Source organism: Caretta caretta, chromosome 5 (genome assembly GCF_965140235.1).
Source record: "Caretta caretta isolate rCarCar2 chromosome 5, rCarCar1.hap1, whole genome shotgun sequence".
Taxonomy (NCBI): Eukaryota; Metazoa; Chordata; order Testudines; family Cheloniidae; genus Caretta; species Caretta caretta.
In genome coordinates this window covers 122,111,623-122,127,032 of record NC_134210.1, presented here as the reverse complement: position 1 = coordinate 122,127,032, position 15,410 = coordinate 122,111,623, and the positions used below count along the sequence as shown (strand labels likewise).

The window sequence follows — 15,410 nt, the reverse complement described above, 5'->3', positions numbered from 1 at the left end:
TTCTGCCAGAAGACTCGAGGGCAGAGTTTTCCGCCTTTATCCCTCCTATGCACTCGACAGTACCTTTTTATTTTGGACTACCTTCTGCACCTGAAGCAGCAGGGCCTTTCTATGTCGTCAATACATGTTCACTTGGTTGCCATTTCTGGCTTTCACCCAGGCGTGGCGGGCCAATCGGTCTTCACCAACCCAATAGTTGGATGCTTTCTTAAAGGACTTGACAGGCTATAACCTCAAGCACGGCAGCCGATACCAGCCTGGCACCTTAACCTGGTTCTTTCCAAATTAATGCCCCCCGCTTGAACCACTCACAACATGCTCTTTGCCCTCTCTCTCATGTAAGGTAGCATTCCTAGTGGCAATAATAATCTGCCAAGAGGGTATCTAAGTTGAAGGCCCTAATGTCTGAGCCGTAAGGACAAGGTTCAGCTTCGGTTGCACCCAGCCTTCCTCCCGAAGGTCATCTCCCAGTTTCATGTTAATCAGGATATTTTTCTCCCAGTTTTTTATCCCAAGTCGCATGCAAACAGCCTGGCACAAAAGCTCTACTCTTTGGATGTTTGCCAGGCATTAGCCTTCTGTATCAAATGGATGAAGCTGCTTCGAAAATCCACTCAACTATTCATCGCAGTAGCAGACAGAATGGAAGGGCTTCCAGTTCTTCTCAAAGGATTTCATCATAGATTACATCATGAATCCGGGTGTGCTATGATCTGGCGAAAGTACCTGCCCCCATGCTGACTGCGCCCTTCATGAGGGCACAGGCATCTTCAGCGGCATTCCTGGCCCAGGTTCCAACCCAGGAAATTTGCAGGGCTGCGACATGGTCCTCAATCCACACCCTTACCTCAGCATTTCCTCAGCAGACTAGAGATGATGCAGCCTTCGGCAGAACAGTGCTTCAATCAATGAATCCAAGAGCTCTGACCCCGCCTTCGAGTTCCTGCTTGAGAGTCACCTCATTGGAATCGATATGAGCAAGCACTTGAAGAAAAAACAGTTACCCCCAATGTTGTACATGAGCCTTATTTTTATGATCAGGCACCATTTATAAATTAACACTAATCATTTTATAAGTCTAATAGTGGGCACGTAACTTACTGGATATTTGGTCTTGCATGGACTTTGTATACTCTTCATATAAATACCTCACTAGAACAGGCATCACTTTTTTGAGGATAGCATTAGGCTGAGATGGGGAATGATTGAGAGAAAGCAAATCTGAACCCCAAATGGCCATTTGTAATTTTACAGTTATTATTTTTCTGGTCTGTAGGAAATAATGCCCATAATTATGTCCCTTATGCTTTATGTTCCTCTATCAAGGGGTAGCCGTGTTAGTCTGTATCCACAAAAACAATGAGGAGTCCGGTGGCACCTTAAAGACTAACAGATTTATTTGGGCATAAGCTTTCGTGGGTAAAAAACCTACTGCCCAAATAAATCTGTTAGTTTTTAAGGTGCTACCGGACTCCTTGTTTTTATGTTCCTCTAGATTCTGATTCAACAAACCACCCCTGTTCATAAAACACTGAAGCATGTGCTTTACATTAAAGCATAAGCTTGAGTGCTTTAGTGAATGAGAACTTGTTTGAAAACAAGAATTGGTTCATGCAGATTTTCATTTAGCAGCTACTTACACTGAGTTTAAAGTAATTGCATACTCTATAGCAGGGATTCTCAAACTTCACTGCACCGTGACCCCCTTCTGGCAACAAAAATTACTACAAGACCCCAGAAAGGGGGGACCGAAGCCTGAACCCGCCCAAGCTGGATGCCCCGAGCCAGGGGGCCAAAGCTGAACCCCAAGGTCTTCCGCCCAGGGAAAGGGCCTATAATCTGAGCCCTGCTTCCCAGGGCTGAAGCCGAAGCATGAATCCTGCCATGCAGGGCTGAAGCCCTTGAGCTTTGGTCCCAGGCGGTGGGGCTTGGGCTTTGGCCCCGGGCCTTAGCAAGTCTAACACCAGCCCTAGCAACCCCATTAACCACTTTGTGGTCATGACATACAGTTTGAGAACCACTGTTCTATAGTAGGCAAGTTCTTACTATTGCAAAAGATGAAGAATGGCGCATATAGGGTTCTGAACTATTGCAAATTTTATAACTGCCATTTGAAAACATTTTGCGTGTTAAAACAGGCATTATGCTGCATCCATTGGTGCAAGCGGATGAAATTATTGGGGAAAATATGAAAAGAATTGGTCTTAAAAAAAAAAAACCTAAGCATAATGTTTTTACCAGTTTGCAGTAGTACTTAGTAACCAAAATAGTTGGCTATAATTACTTCTGGCATGGATTCCTTTTATATATTCAAATGGTGTTAAAATTTGTTTTGTCTTGTCATTTATACAGGCTATCACACCTCATGGGCTCTTTATCCTATTTGGTAAGGTTTTTATTGCCTCTACTATTACAGAACGTTATTTGAAATGTACTGTGAGAAATCACAGGATCAGCATTATTGTTCATCTGATAAACTGATTTAATTAAAATTTCATTTTTATCCCTTATCCAGAAAAACATAGTTACCCCATCCTGTCAAATCACTTACATACAAGGCAGGCTTGCATGTTTTCAATCCCAAGGAAATCCCAAGAGAACATGCTGGGTTTAATATGACAATAACTTGGATCAGTAGTCACAGGAGAACAAGAGGGGGAAAAAAATTTCAAAGCAGAAAAAATACAAAATGGTGGATTGGCCTGGGAGGACCAACCTAGATATGATGCCTTAGTAGATTGAGTATGTGCTCCCTTTCATGTTTGCCTCCGCGTCCTTTGTGTCACCAGAGCTGGGTGGGGAGACAATGCCAGAGGAAATAAAGTGAGGGCTTCATACATGCACAGATTCTTTGTTCATGTTTTGTTGGTATTTTGAATGATAAGATCCTGTCTTTTGTATTAAATTTAGCCGTTAAAAATAACTGTCTATGATGGTAGTGTAACCTACACATCTCCTGGTTGTGGAGTTCTGTCCCCTCTAGTGGCACCAAAACCACTTAGAGATTAATGAGCCTGCTACAGCTTTAGCTAAGGGTCATGTGTCTTTTAGCTCATTCAGTAGAGGCTCATGCATTTAGCTCCAGAAGTCCCAGGTTCGATCCTGCCTGCGGACGATCCGGGGTCTGTCGGTGTTACATTAGCACTGAAAGAGATGCCACATTTATTCACAATTCCTCGCTTCTTCAGAAAAATGCAGACAGAGACATAACCTTGAAAGCTCTTCATACAAAGATCCTTGCCCAACTGTTTTAAATTGATTGATTATTCTCCATTTTTGCTGATGAACTTCAGTGATATAAACTTGATACTTGAGTGTTTTGCACTATAGATAACCAGATGCTCCAGACAAGTTAATACATTGAAAGCACCTCCTTTGCATTTCCACAGGTGTCTATGGTGATGTACATCGAGTAAAGATCATGTTTAACAAAAAAGAAAATGCTTTGGTTCAGATGGCAGATGCAACCCAGGCTCAACTAGGTACTAATAAACAGATTTTCATTTGCGTGTTTGTTGTACTGATATCTGCAGTTTCCATTACAGCAGTTAATTTTGTTAACAGCTGATTTGGAGTTTCAGAAGAGCTCTAGGTGTCTGCCACTCCACAATTTGCTATTCAGAATTACTGTTCAGTTACTGGCTTAGACATACTAAATGGCTACAGATCATAACTTTTTTTTTTAATAAAATGTTCTGTTACTTCAGGCACTTCTGACATAACTTAAACAAACCAAAACAGTAGTAAAACCCCCTAGCAAAATCCAGCCTCCCATCAGTACAAAAATGAGTTTAAAACTCATTTGTTTGCTCAGGATTTTGCCAAAGCGATAAGAATGCAGAGTTATCTACAGTATAGCTTAATAATGGGATGAGTACATTTGAATTTCTGTTGACAATATTAAGTTGTAGACATTAGTAATTTTAGTGCGTGCACTGTCACAATGACTGGCACAGGAATATCAAAATACCCGATTTAACACGTTACTAAACTGTTTGTTCTAAAGTAATAAGAAGTGAGTCTCTGCTGTAATACTCGGAGGAAAAGCTACTTCCGTGTGATACTAGGAATATTGTGCCAAAATAAGTTAAAGATTTTGAAAGTATTTTTTCTTTATTTTAAATATTCAAATGTTCAATCAAAAATAACTGAAAAATTGGATTAGAAGAATTTTTGTATTATCATTAAATTAAGATCAGAGGTTGTATTGCATCCATTATGGTTATCTTTAGAATTTTTTGCTTTATTTAATGATAGTAGTTGCTATTAAACTTGAGAAGCTGATATCCAGCTGTAAATGGCACCATGGGATAAGCTTGAAGTTTTAGTCATTCAAACAGTGTGGGGATTTTTTCTTAGTCTGTTTTCCTATTCAGATATTACTATCAACATTTATATTCTAGCCATGAGCCACTTAAATGGGCAGAGACTTTATGGAAAGGTGCTCCGTGCAACTCTTTCAAAGCATCAGACTGTTCAGCTTCCTCGTGAGGGACAAGAGGACCAAGGTCTGACTAAGGACTATAGCAATAGCCCTTTACATCGCTTTAAAAAGCCTGGATCTAAGAACTTCCTAAATATCTTCCCTCCATCTGCTACTCTGCATCTCTCCAACATTCCGTAAGTATCCAAACATGCACAGCTCAACTGGGAAAGAAACTTGTCTATTAAAAAATGAGATTTTTTTTTAAACATCTGTAGCTTGGCACAGGTCTGAATATTTTCCCTTTGCCTTTTTCTGTTTGCTAAGATTTAGTGATTCTTTGCCGCATGTTCAAAAATCATAAGAATGGGTTGTACTGTCTGTATTGCTTTTTAACCAAAGAATTTTCAGTGCATTCATTTCCAAATATAGCTTTAACAGTGACCAAGTCCTGCGACAGTTAGTTCCCTTACTCCTGAAAGGGACAAATTCAGTTTTAAGAAGATCGAGTCCTTATATACACTCAGCAATAGCTGTGTGTTTTCTCTGTTAATTTTTGCACATGGTATCCAACATTGTAGATCTGTGCTGAAGGCAAAGTTCTCGAACACCTGTTACTAGACTTTGCTAAATAGAATACTACAGTCATATTATACACTGAACATTATTTCTGTGCATAATGACTGTGCATGTAGGAATAGTGTAATACACATAATTTTTTTTAAGCCACTGTTTCGTTTCGTTCTCTCTCTCTACCATTTTAAAGGGAATCTGACAGAATTTAGATTTAACATTAGGAGATGGAATCCAAACTACCTTATTATCTTTCTGGAGAATTAGCAACCTCTAATATTGTAGCGTTGTATTAGAACATCAGACCAGAAAGTGAGCAAGAAAAAGAAAAACTGAGCTAGTTAATTTTATTGTCCAAGATGAAATGGCAAAAATAAAATACGGTCAAGTCTCAGACAAGTTTCCTTAACACTGCAGCTATGGTTGTACATAACAATACCTTAAAGGAACACTGTTTGTTTCAAAAAGGGAGGTGGGTGGGGGAAGCCTTACCAAAACTATATTCACAGGACCACATTTTAAATAAAACAACGTACTTTGAAAAGTAAAAATGTCCAAATCAGCTTAAGTATAATTCTAAAATAGATTTTTCTTGGATTAGAAATTAGTTCTGAATGAATTCTGTGCAATAATGAGTGGGGAAAGCCTGAGTGTTGTCTTGGGAATTTGTAGAATACTGAAATGTTAAGTCACAATATAAAAGTCTAGACGCATGGGGACAGAGTTGTACTGACTTAAGTTGATCAAAGTAAAATTTGGACCTCAGACTTTACATAGGAAGCCTGAAATTAAAGTTCAAAAGAACAGAGAGTATAAAATCTATAACAGGATTATAATTAATTTGAGCATTTTTTTGTTTTAGACCTTCAGTTACTGTTGATGACCTGAAGAACCTTTTTGCAGATACTGGATGTACTGTGAAAGCCTTCAAATTCTTCCAGTAAGTTATCAGAACAGATTAGAGCATGTAATAATTTTATTATAGAAACTTTAATCCTGAAGGATAGTGAACTGTTTTTATGTATAGAAACTGTGTATGTGAAGAAATTTTATGGACAAAGATATAACTACCTTTGCAGGGAGTTTTAGCAAACTGTTAAATCATAGATGATTAGGGTTGGAAGAGACCTCAGGAGGTCCTCTAATCCAACCCCTTGCTCAAAGCAGGACCAATCCCAACTAAATCATCCCAGCCAGGGCTTTGTTAAACTGTGGATACTAACACTGTACAGTACTGACAAGAAATGAAGTATAATATAGTATCCAATTAGTATTGCATGGGACTTTTTCATGACAGGATGTAGATGCCCAAGTTCAAATTTAGACAGAGCACTAGAAATAACTCTCCTGTTCATTTTAAAGAGCTATGGGGTCTAAAATCTCATCTGAAAGATGTCAGTTGCAGCAGTACAGTGTCCTGTAGCACTATTTTTGGGCATTGGTTGAATACCGAGTCATAGGCAAGAATGGTTCCTTTTGAATGGCCAACACTTAAACTCTCCTTAGAGGCCTTCCAGCCATATATATCTATCCTTTTTAGCTTTTGATATGCAACAGGATCCTGGAACGAAGTGAGACCACAGCAGGCCATCTGCTTGAAGATTTATATATTTCTGCTTCTATTTTTGTTTTAGTAGATACATCTCTTGTTCTGATTCTTTTATTATACAAAAATCTCAGCAGATAATACAGTGGCTGAAAAACTCTGTCATAATTTTTGGGAGGTATTTGGTGTAATCGGGAATTGGTTAGAATTAATTTTGTTCTTCTGTTGAACTTCAGGAAAGATCGCAAAATGGCTCTCATCCAGCTGGGCACGGTGGAAGAAGCAATCCAGGCTCTCATTGAGCTTCATAATCATGACCTTGGGGAAAACCATCACCTCAGAGTTTCTTTCTCCAAATCTACAATCTGACTTTTCTGTGAACTTTCCTATTAAGACTGCACCACAGTTTCAGTAAAACCTTCAGACAGAGACTGAAACAGCTAAGACCAACTCTTGCCTCTTAAAAAATGAAACTCATGCTGAGTTTGATGTTCATGTGTATTCGTGTACACAGTAAAGAATCAAGGGATGATCTTTCCATTTGTTTTCTGCCAGTAATGTGGTCATAGGTTTAATATTCCTCCAGAAACAGTTTCTTCTATGGAATTAATCTTTAACAACAATATTTATAGTCAAATTCCCTCCTTTTGAATTATATTTCAGGAACACTCTTTTAGTTTTTGTTCCAAATTAGCCTTACACAACATTTCCAAACCTCTTTAAAATATACCATTCAAAGAATGCTTCAGATTAAATACTAAATCTACACCTCTACGGATTAAACACTAATTTGAATGTGAAAGAGTGCTTGAGTTTCTCATTGAAAAGCAAGCTTATACAATGAATATCTATTAAACAATATTTATTTTTATTGAATGGTAGATCCATATTTTGGCTGATATTTCTGAATAGCTTATGCATTTTTTTAAAATCTGCGACTGTTTGTGGGGGTGAAATTATTGGAGGAAAGGCAGTGCCTTGTCTCTCCCTGGAGTAAAGTAAAATCAAAATAAGTGAGATCTTTTGAAATGTGGTATCATTGACACTTGTAGCTAGGTATAGAATTATGGAATGAAAGCTTCAGATTATGGGATTTTTTACTATGAAATGATGTGTAATATGACTTTGGAGCAATTGAAAGGAGAAAATAGTCCTGATTTCAAACAGTTTTTAACATTTCTTTTCAGAAAAAAATGTTTACAGTCTTAAGGAAAATATTCAGGTCTATCATATGGTTTGACAAATTTTTAAAGAGTTATTTTTGGTAAGGTTGTCTTTAGAAAATAAAATAAATTAACCTCAAGGGTTTTTTGTACCACTATAATCTCTAATACTTAAATCAGAATTACTGTGTATTTACTTAATTTCTTATTACGTGCCTTATTATGTGCTTATGATACAATAGCTTAGAGTTTTATCTAAAGTATCTTGAAAACTGTATTGTGGGCTTGGTGAGAGATTTTTTTTCTTGGTCTATTAGTTTTTAAGTGTTTTCGTTGTGATTTTTAAAATGTTTTTTCAATAAGTAATAGTCTGAATTCAAATTTTTGGTGCTTTGGCGTAGAGATGGGGAGGTGGGAAGGAGGATCACTTAGTGCACATCCTGTAGGCCTCTTCAAATTTACCTGGTTACAGTTGGCTGACACCAATATTTGGCTGTAAAAAATTAATTCCAGTTTCTGGATCTTATCTAATGTTTCATAATATTTCGTCTCAGGATTCCTTTTTTCCCCTCAGTACTGAGTTTACAGTACTAAAAGGTTGACTTGCTTTTCTTCATAAATATCATTACTTCAATACTGAATGTCCACTTCTGTTTGGAGAGCAAGTTGAGATGCAATTCTTATTATTTTTGTTGAATGTAGGTATAAATTTTAAAGTTATTTCTGTGATTGTATTACACAATGTTAAGTTTTTTATAAAAAGAACTTCTAAAAAGGATATTTATGTCCGCAGAAATTTGATCGAGTTTTTAAAGAGATTTCTCTCAAACATAAATGGTTGTTTATTTCTGTTTTTGTAACTGCTATGAAAGTAGAAAAGATGTAAAGTTTTTCTGCTGTAATGGTCTGTGGCACTCATTCATCTTGGTTTTTCATTAAATCTATATTTTCTTTCCCTAACCCAGTTGAGGATTGTCAGACAAGGACAATTCTGAAAATTTATAGATCCACACTTACAGGCAGGGGTGGTCTCTGTAGCAAAAACTGAGTAACCATCCTGACACAGAAGTTAGATACATTATGTTTCAAAAATTTCTGTTGAATAATAGGATAAGGAACAGGGTATTGACTTGGCTTCCTAAGTTATATAGCTTTTTATGTAGTACAGTAGTCTGATCAGAATGATGAAGCTGGCAAAACTCTATACATTTTATTCTAAGATATAAACATTCTTTGACAGCAGGTATGTCTATCTAGATAGATGTGTATATTGCATAGGAGGTGTGCACAATATGAGTAAATGTCGTCAAATATATTTATTACTGAAAGATTTAAAGAGACAAGGGAGAAGTATGAAGGGTAATTTTTGGCATTTGTGATCATATCTCTTGCCACCTTCAAGTAATTGATCCCACGTGGGAAAACTTCAAGCCAGTTTCTTCATAATTCACAAAAATGTGTGGGATTCCTTTGTTCCACAACATTATCTTAAAATAAAACACTTCATTAGGTTGATTTTTCTAGTAGAATCTAGCACCCTTCATTTGCCGATAGGCACTTCTTCAGCAAGGTATTTAACACATCTTACATCACAAGTAGTTTCACTGATGTCAGTGGGACTATTCATAGGGCTTTCAGGCATGTGTGCCTTGCTGATTTGGGGCCATAATGAATATGCCTCCTTACTGCATTTGTTGATGACATCTGCATAATTTATTAAAACATTGCCCATGTAACTTGGCCAACACTGGGGGGTTTTTTGTTTTTGTTTTTTATAAAGAATTGCTGCTACAAGGGAAAGGAATTATACTGGAGATGAATGTAATTGAAGCCAGGAAAAGCAACCTTTTAAGTTTGAGTATTAGTATTGGCATGTATAATATTGAGTGGCGTGCGTGAGTATACTGTGTATAATATGCTGTGTGTGTATACAAATACGCACATGACATGCATTTTAATTTATTGACCCTATAACAGAAGGTGAGAATGCTTGAACTAATCTGAAAAGATGAGGGATTTTTGGTGTGGTATTAAAAATGGAAGAACATGTTTGATTTGTTGACTTTAAAAATGTAGCTATGCTTAGTATATGGCTAAAGTCAGTTCTGGACTATTTGCAGTTTGAATTGTAGAGGCCTACAGCTTATATGTTGGCACAGATTTCTGATGTTTTGTTTGTTTAAAAGAAAAAATCTGGGGGGGGTGGATATTTCTAATCTTCTGTGTGCTTTTGTTTTGTCATACATTTATCCTATATTTTCAGTAGTTCATTTTTGCTATTGATCTGTAGTGTGTTATCCCTACCAACTTATTTTTAGGTTTGTGTACTTGTTAAGGATTATGTCTCTGTGGGAGGACTCTTTTACATGAGGTGCAGACATATCACAGATTTCAAAAATAGCAGTACATTTTAATTTGCTTTTAAATTGAGAGTTCTGGTTAAAGCTCTATCAAATACAATTTGTTTCCTTGTATATTTCAAAATAAACAAAAATAGTCCCTCACTTAGTAAGATATTTCTTTAGGGAGAGATCAGGCCAAAATGGAGAAATATACCTACACAGCTAAATCCTTAATTTGACAAGGAGCAGCTCTAAGGTTGCCAATTTTGGTTGGACGTATTCCTGGAGGTTTCATCACATGATATACTTTTTAATTAAAGATTAATGTTGAATTCCTGGAGACTCCAGGACAATCCTGAAAGGTTCGCACCCTAAGTAGCTCTGTGTAGGGAGACCGCTTGCATAGATGCAGAGTTCCTTGCATGATCAAGGCTTATGAGAGATTGTGATCTTTAAAATATAGACTCTTCATTACAAGTTAATTTAAATCCCAAAATTGTAATGCAGAATATTCAAATTTATTTTTATTGGCCAGATCCTGAATACAAGTACCAAAAACGTTCAGATGCAGAATTTTGTTTTTCCATTTTGGCTTAAGCACAAAGAAATTTTAATAAGTGAAGGCCATACTGCAGGGACTAACCAGAACAGAACTTCTCCGCCAGTGGTGTTATGCTCCGAGATGCTGAGAGCATGTTTTCTGCCAGTCCACATATTTTGTAAATTAGCTGAACCTCACAGAAACTTCTGAAACTTTTAAACTTTTTAAATTTGTATGCTTTTTCTTAATTTGACTTCATCTTGTACGTTTGCCCCCTCAGTAGCACTATTCCTTGTGCACGGTTACACTGAGACCCATTCTTTGCCTACATGTTGAAAAAGGTCACCTTCTTAGAAGAGTTTCCTACCTGGCATTTCCTGTTCTTCAGATTGAAAACATCTGTTTGTATGCAGAAGTAAATACTTGCTGCAGCTGGAAAAGGTATACCACTTTGGAGCTTGTATGATCAGTAAGTCCATTCCCTCTGCTACACATTTAATTAGGCAGAAGGAAGTGTGGACCTTTCTTCTAAGAGTCTCTGAGACTTGCTATTTTATCTTCTAGTATTCCTACTAACATGTACTGCTGTTTTTTTAAACTAGAAAGAAAGAAAGTGCAACTGCATTTAAAGCCATTTTTGTTTGCCTTTACCTTTTGTCTTGGTCTGTTGTTAACAAGAGCAAAACTGCCAGACTTAAAATATTTTACTATTGTGCTGAAACAAAGCATTTGAGATTGCACAGGGCTTTTTCTTTAAATGAACTTTAACTCCTATTGTAGTTTAAAGATCTGTGTGTTATATACAAGACTGTTCTCAATCTTTTTTCAGAGCAAATTGTAACCATTAGGAATTGTGAATTATTTCAGAATAATTGAAAATTTCCAAAATTCTTAATTTCAGGTTTTACGGAGGAAAAAACCAAAATGGGACCAAAGTTTATGTGCCTTCAGTAGTCTTAATTGAAGTTTTTTTTTTTCTTATCTATTTCAGTCTTAAGTGGAATCAATACTCTTGTTTTCAGGAAAATGTGTATTTATATAGTTAAAAATGAATGTTGTCCCACTGATTGTCCATACATGCAATTAATTGCAACTGTTTCAATAAGGTTTCAGTTATCCCTCTGCCTTTACCATTGCAATATTTATTGTACTGCAGTTTTCAGGAATCCAAAAATCTGCTTGTGGTGGTGATGACAGCTTGTACCTGGGGAAGTCTCTGAGAAATGGGGATGCTTGTGTAGCTGAAAGCCCTTGATAATAGCATAGGTGAAGGAAAGTTTGTACCTTAGCAAGCTAATATCAGCACCGCAAACAGTTTTTCAGTTCTTGGATCTCTGCATGGTGTGGTACTAGTGGAAGTCTAATCACCTACATATTTATGATTAGTCTTTTTAACCACATTCAAATTCTTTTTGGCATGTTACTCAGTTTCTGCAGAAGTTCATCCCAGACCCACAGCAGCACAAGTCATAAAAGTTGCTGACCAAGCAAATTCTTGCATCAGAATGTCACCTCATTGCTCTGACCAAAGACTGTCTGTTCTGGTTTTACTGAGACATTTTGTGAAAACTTGTCTTTTCTCTCAAGCTCCTCTCTGAAACAAGACCCAGTGCAAAGTGACCTTTTATTTGAATCTACTATTGGTGAATGGACCACTTAGTGGAAAATGGGATTTTAATGTGAACCAAACGGTGTGAGATAAGGCAAGTGGTTAATGGACTATTTTTAGTACTGTATTCAAGAAAAAATAGCTCGGAGTCACTGACATTCGCTCATTTTACACAATCTGTTCAAAAAGGTCCCTTTTTCAGCTTGTAAGAATGTTCATCTAACAGAAGAAAATGCTGTAAATATTTGTAACAACTTTTTTTACCTGGCAAAAAAGGTTTTTGGGAACAAGTTAAAGTATAAAATGGTTTTTATATAAACATCAATTGTCTTGTATATTTTGATATGCAAAAGTACCAGCTTTCATTTGTAAAGCAGCTTGTGGCATTGGAGGGAAAGGATTCCATGTCTGTTGAGATGACTTATGTTATAAATGCAAAGAAGATGAAATATTAAAAAACCTATTTTCTAACTGCGTAGTGCATGGTTAATTTGAACTTGTGTACATACAGTATATTCCATTTCTTTTAAGTTTGTGTATTTGCTGATTATTACTTGAGTATCTATACTTAACTCTTTTCCTAACAACTCTAGTTGTTGTAGCATGCCTTTTAATAAATGTCATTACATCTGTGCTCTCTTAAATTTTTCTGCGTTCTTGTCTATTGCTTTGGATTTCCCCTTGTCTTTTAATTGTAAAGCTAATGTCTTATTTTCATTTTTTTTTCTTTTTTTCCATAGCCTATTTTGGCCATCTGAACTTAACCTGTTTATTTAAAAAGTATTTAATAGGATCAGTGCGTGTTTTCAAAGAGGGTATACTTATTCTGTGGGAACATTGTGACATTTACACAGAAGAGGGGTGAAGCACCCTGTTTCCAATAGACTGGAAAAGCACGTTGTAACTCAGAATGGGTGTTGTATTTGGGGGCTGCTTCATTATAGGAGAGAGAGAGAGAAAATCAACCCTAAGGGCACCTTGAGGGAAATGCTTGGTGGTGTCATGGGCCATGTCTAAGCAATAGGCACGAAGTGGCAAAGGTAGTGTAGCATAGTGTAGATGTTTCCTACACCAACAGAAAGGGTTTTTTCGTCGTTGATCTCGACATCTGCCAGTGGTGGTAGCCGCATCAGTGGAAGCATTCTTCCATTGACCTAGACATATCTTCACCTGGGGTTAGGTCAGCATAGCAACAGCTCTCAGGGGTGTGAATTTTTTACACCCTTAGGGGCTGTAGCTATGCCGACCTAACTGTTAAGGGTAGACCAGGCCTTGGACTCCCTTATACCTACTTTCACGCACTTAGTGATAAGAGTGACCATGTTGGTGTAACTTACATGGCAAGGTTCCAAACTGTGTAACTTTAGGTATTGTATTAGGTGGCCTGCTTTAACTTATTCCTTTCTAAATCCTCCTGTTAGTTCCTTTTCTCACTGTGCTCTTCCCTGCTAGCCCCTCAGTGTGTGTTACGCTTGCATTAGACTCACTCTGACACAGGCTGAATTCAGAGATGATGTGTAAGGGTTTGTCTACACAGGGAAGTTAGTGTAAAAGAGGTAGGGTGTGAACTCAAAGCACAAAAGCTATTGTGAAATAACTTCCCACATGGACACTCTTATTACACACTAAAAGGGGCTTTGTGCAGTTTGTTAATCCTTAACCATTAAAAAAGCCACTCTTAGTGCAGAATAAGTGTCTAAATAGGGTATTAGTGCAAAATAGCTATTCAGCAATTGCTATTCCAAGCTAGCTATTCTGGACTTTTTCCCTATGTGGACAAGCCTTAAATTACACATTGGTTATCGGGCATGAGTTTAGGTAGACACCAAAGTAAGGGGAAGTCTAGGGGAGTGCATTTCCCTTTTCTGTACTAAAAGGAATACTTGTCTAGTCTGGTGAGTGCTCAGCCTGTTTGTCTGTTTTAACCACTGAGTCTAAGCAAGCAAGTGTAGTCGTCTAATTTTAAATCAATTATAAAGTGTCACTAAAATACCACTACAAATATCAGACATCTCCTGCTAAGAGGACATATGGCAGTAATAGTGATGTCTAATGTAAGTAATCCTAACAGAAAAGGAGGACTTGTGGCACCTTGGATACTAACAAATTTATTTGAGCGTAAGCTTTCGTGAGCTACAGCTCTCTAACAGTGATTCCTGATACATTGTAAGCTATCCCCCAGGGTGACAATAATCTAACTAATTCAGCTTGAGGTGTGTTGCGTTTCTAAAGTAAAATGCTTCTTGACCAGTGGGTAGACTTAACGAATCTCATGTAACTCTTAATTTTGTACGCAGCCCTTAGATGCTACAGTCATGAGCCCTTCGGAAAAAGTACTGATTTTGGAGGACTAGCAGCCAGCCTTCACGTTTTTTACTAGGGCTGCAAGACATTCTGCTACCATTCCTACTCCCCCCTCAAAAACCCTTGATCCTTGTCCACCAAGATAGCACTCCCATCATGATTGCACTTCCCACAATATAGTCACAGAAAGGAATAGTACACTTTCTTTCCCTAAGTTATAGGGTAGCCATGTGTTCCTGAAAATCAGGAATATCCCTGCTGATAAACCAGAAAGCCTGTCCTTGGTATCACTGTGATTTTCAGTGGGTTTTGTAAATAACAGTAAACTGGGCAGTCACTGCTTATACGCTTACCAGCTGGTGTGTGAACATGTGTGCCTCAGGGACCACCCCCAGGATTGTCATAATGTAACGTTACTGCACTGCTCTCTACAAAGTTCCCCGGCGAGCACCACCCTTAGTTACCACCCCTCTCCAACACAGATCTACGAGGAGTTGGAGACTGAGCTGTGCTCCATGTGGCAAGCCTACCGGTAGCTCAATTGCACCACCATATACAGGCAGCTACTGACCCAGGCTGAGCACCAGAAGTGTGGGTACAAGCCACTTTCTACACACCAGAGGTGAGCACTGGGATGGGGAATCAAGGCATGAAAGTTTATGTAATGGAATAAACAAGTGTGGAAAAGAGTAGGAGTGAGAGCAGCGTGGAAGGAGAGAGAGAAGGCTAAAGTAAACAAGAGGAGTGAGCAGCCTCTTTTCTGTCCCTTCCCCAAGCTGCCAGACATCCTGTGCACACCTCCCCAGCTCTCGTTAAAACCATTACCTAGCAACTCCCTCTGAGAAATGTCCAGATTTTCACCTAGAAGTTTCTAGGGGTGTATTGCACTTCCCTGGAGTGAAATGCTTC

General features: G+C 37.8%; 1 protein-coding gene across 2 annotated transcripts in view; it reads left to right on the top strand.

Moving 5' to 3' along the window:
• Positions 1-12,668, top strand: part of PTBP3 (polypyrimidine tract binding protein 3) — a 120,762-nt gene extending 108,094 nt beyond the window's left edge. For both annotated transcript variants that reach the window (XM_048849677.2, XM_048849678.2), the window contains 5 exons: positions 2,353-2,386; positions 3,390-3,482; positions 4,404-4,620; positions 5,859-5,936; positions 6,779-12,668. In XM_048849677.2, coding sequence (XP_048705634.1) covers positions 2,353-2,386; positions 3,390-3,482; positions 4,404-4,620; positions 5,859-5,936; positions 6,779-6,911 — 555 coding nt within the window. In that variant the 3' untranslated portion in view covers positions 6,912-12,668. The remainder of the gene's footprint in view (positions 1-2,352; positions 2,387-3,389; positions 3,483-4,403; positions 4,621-5,858; positions 5,937-6,778) is intronic.
• Positions 12,669-15,410: the final 2,742 nt, after the last annotated feature.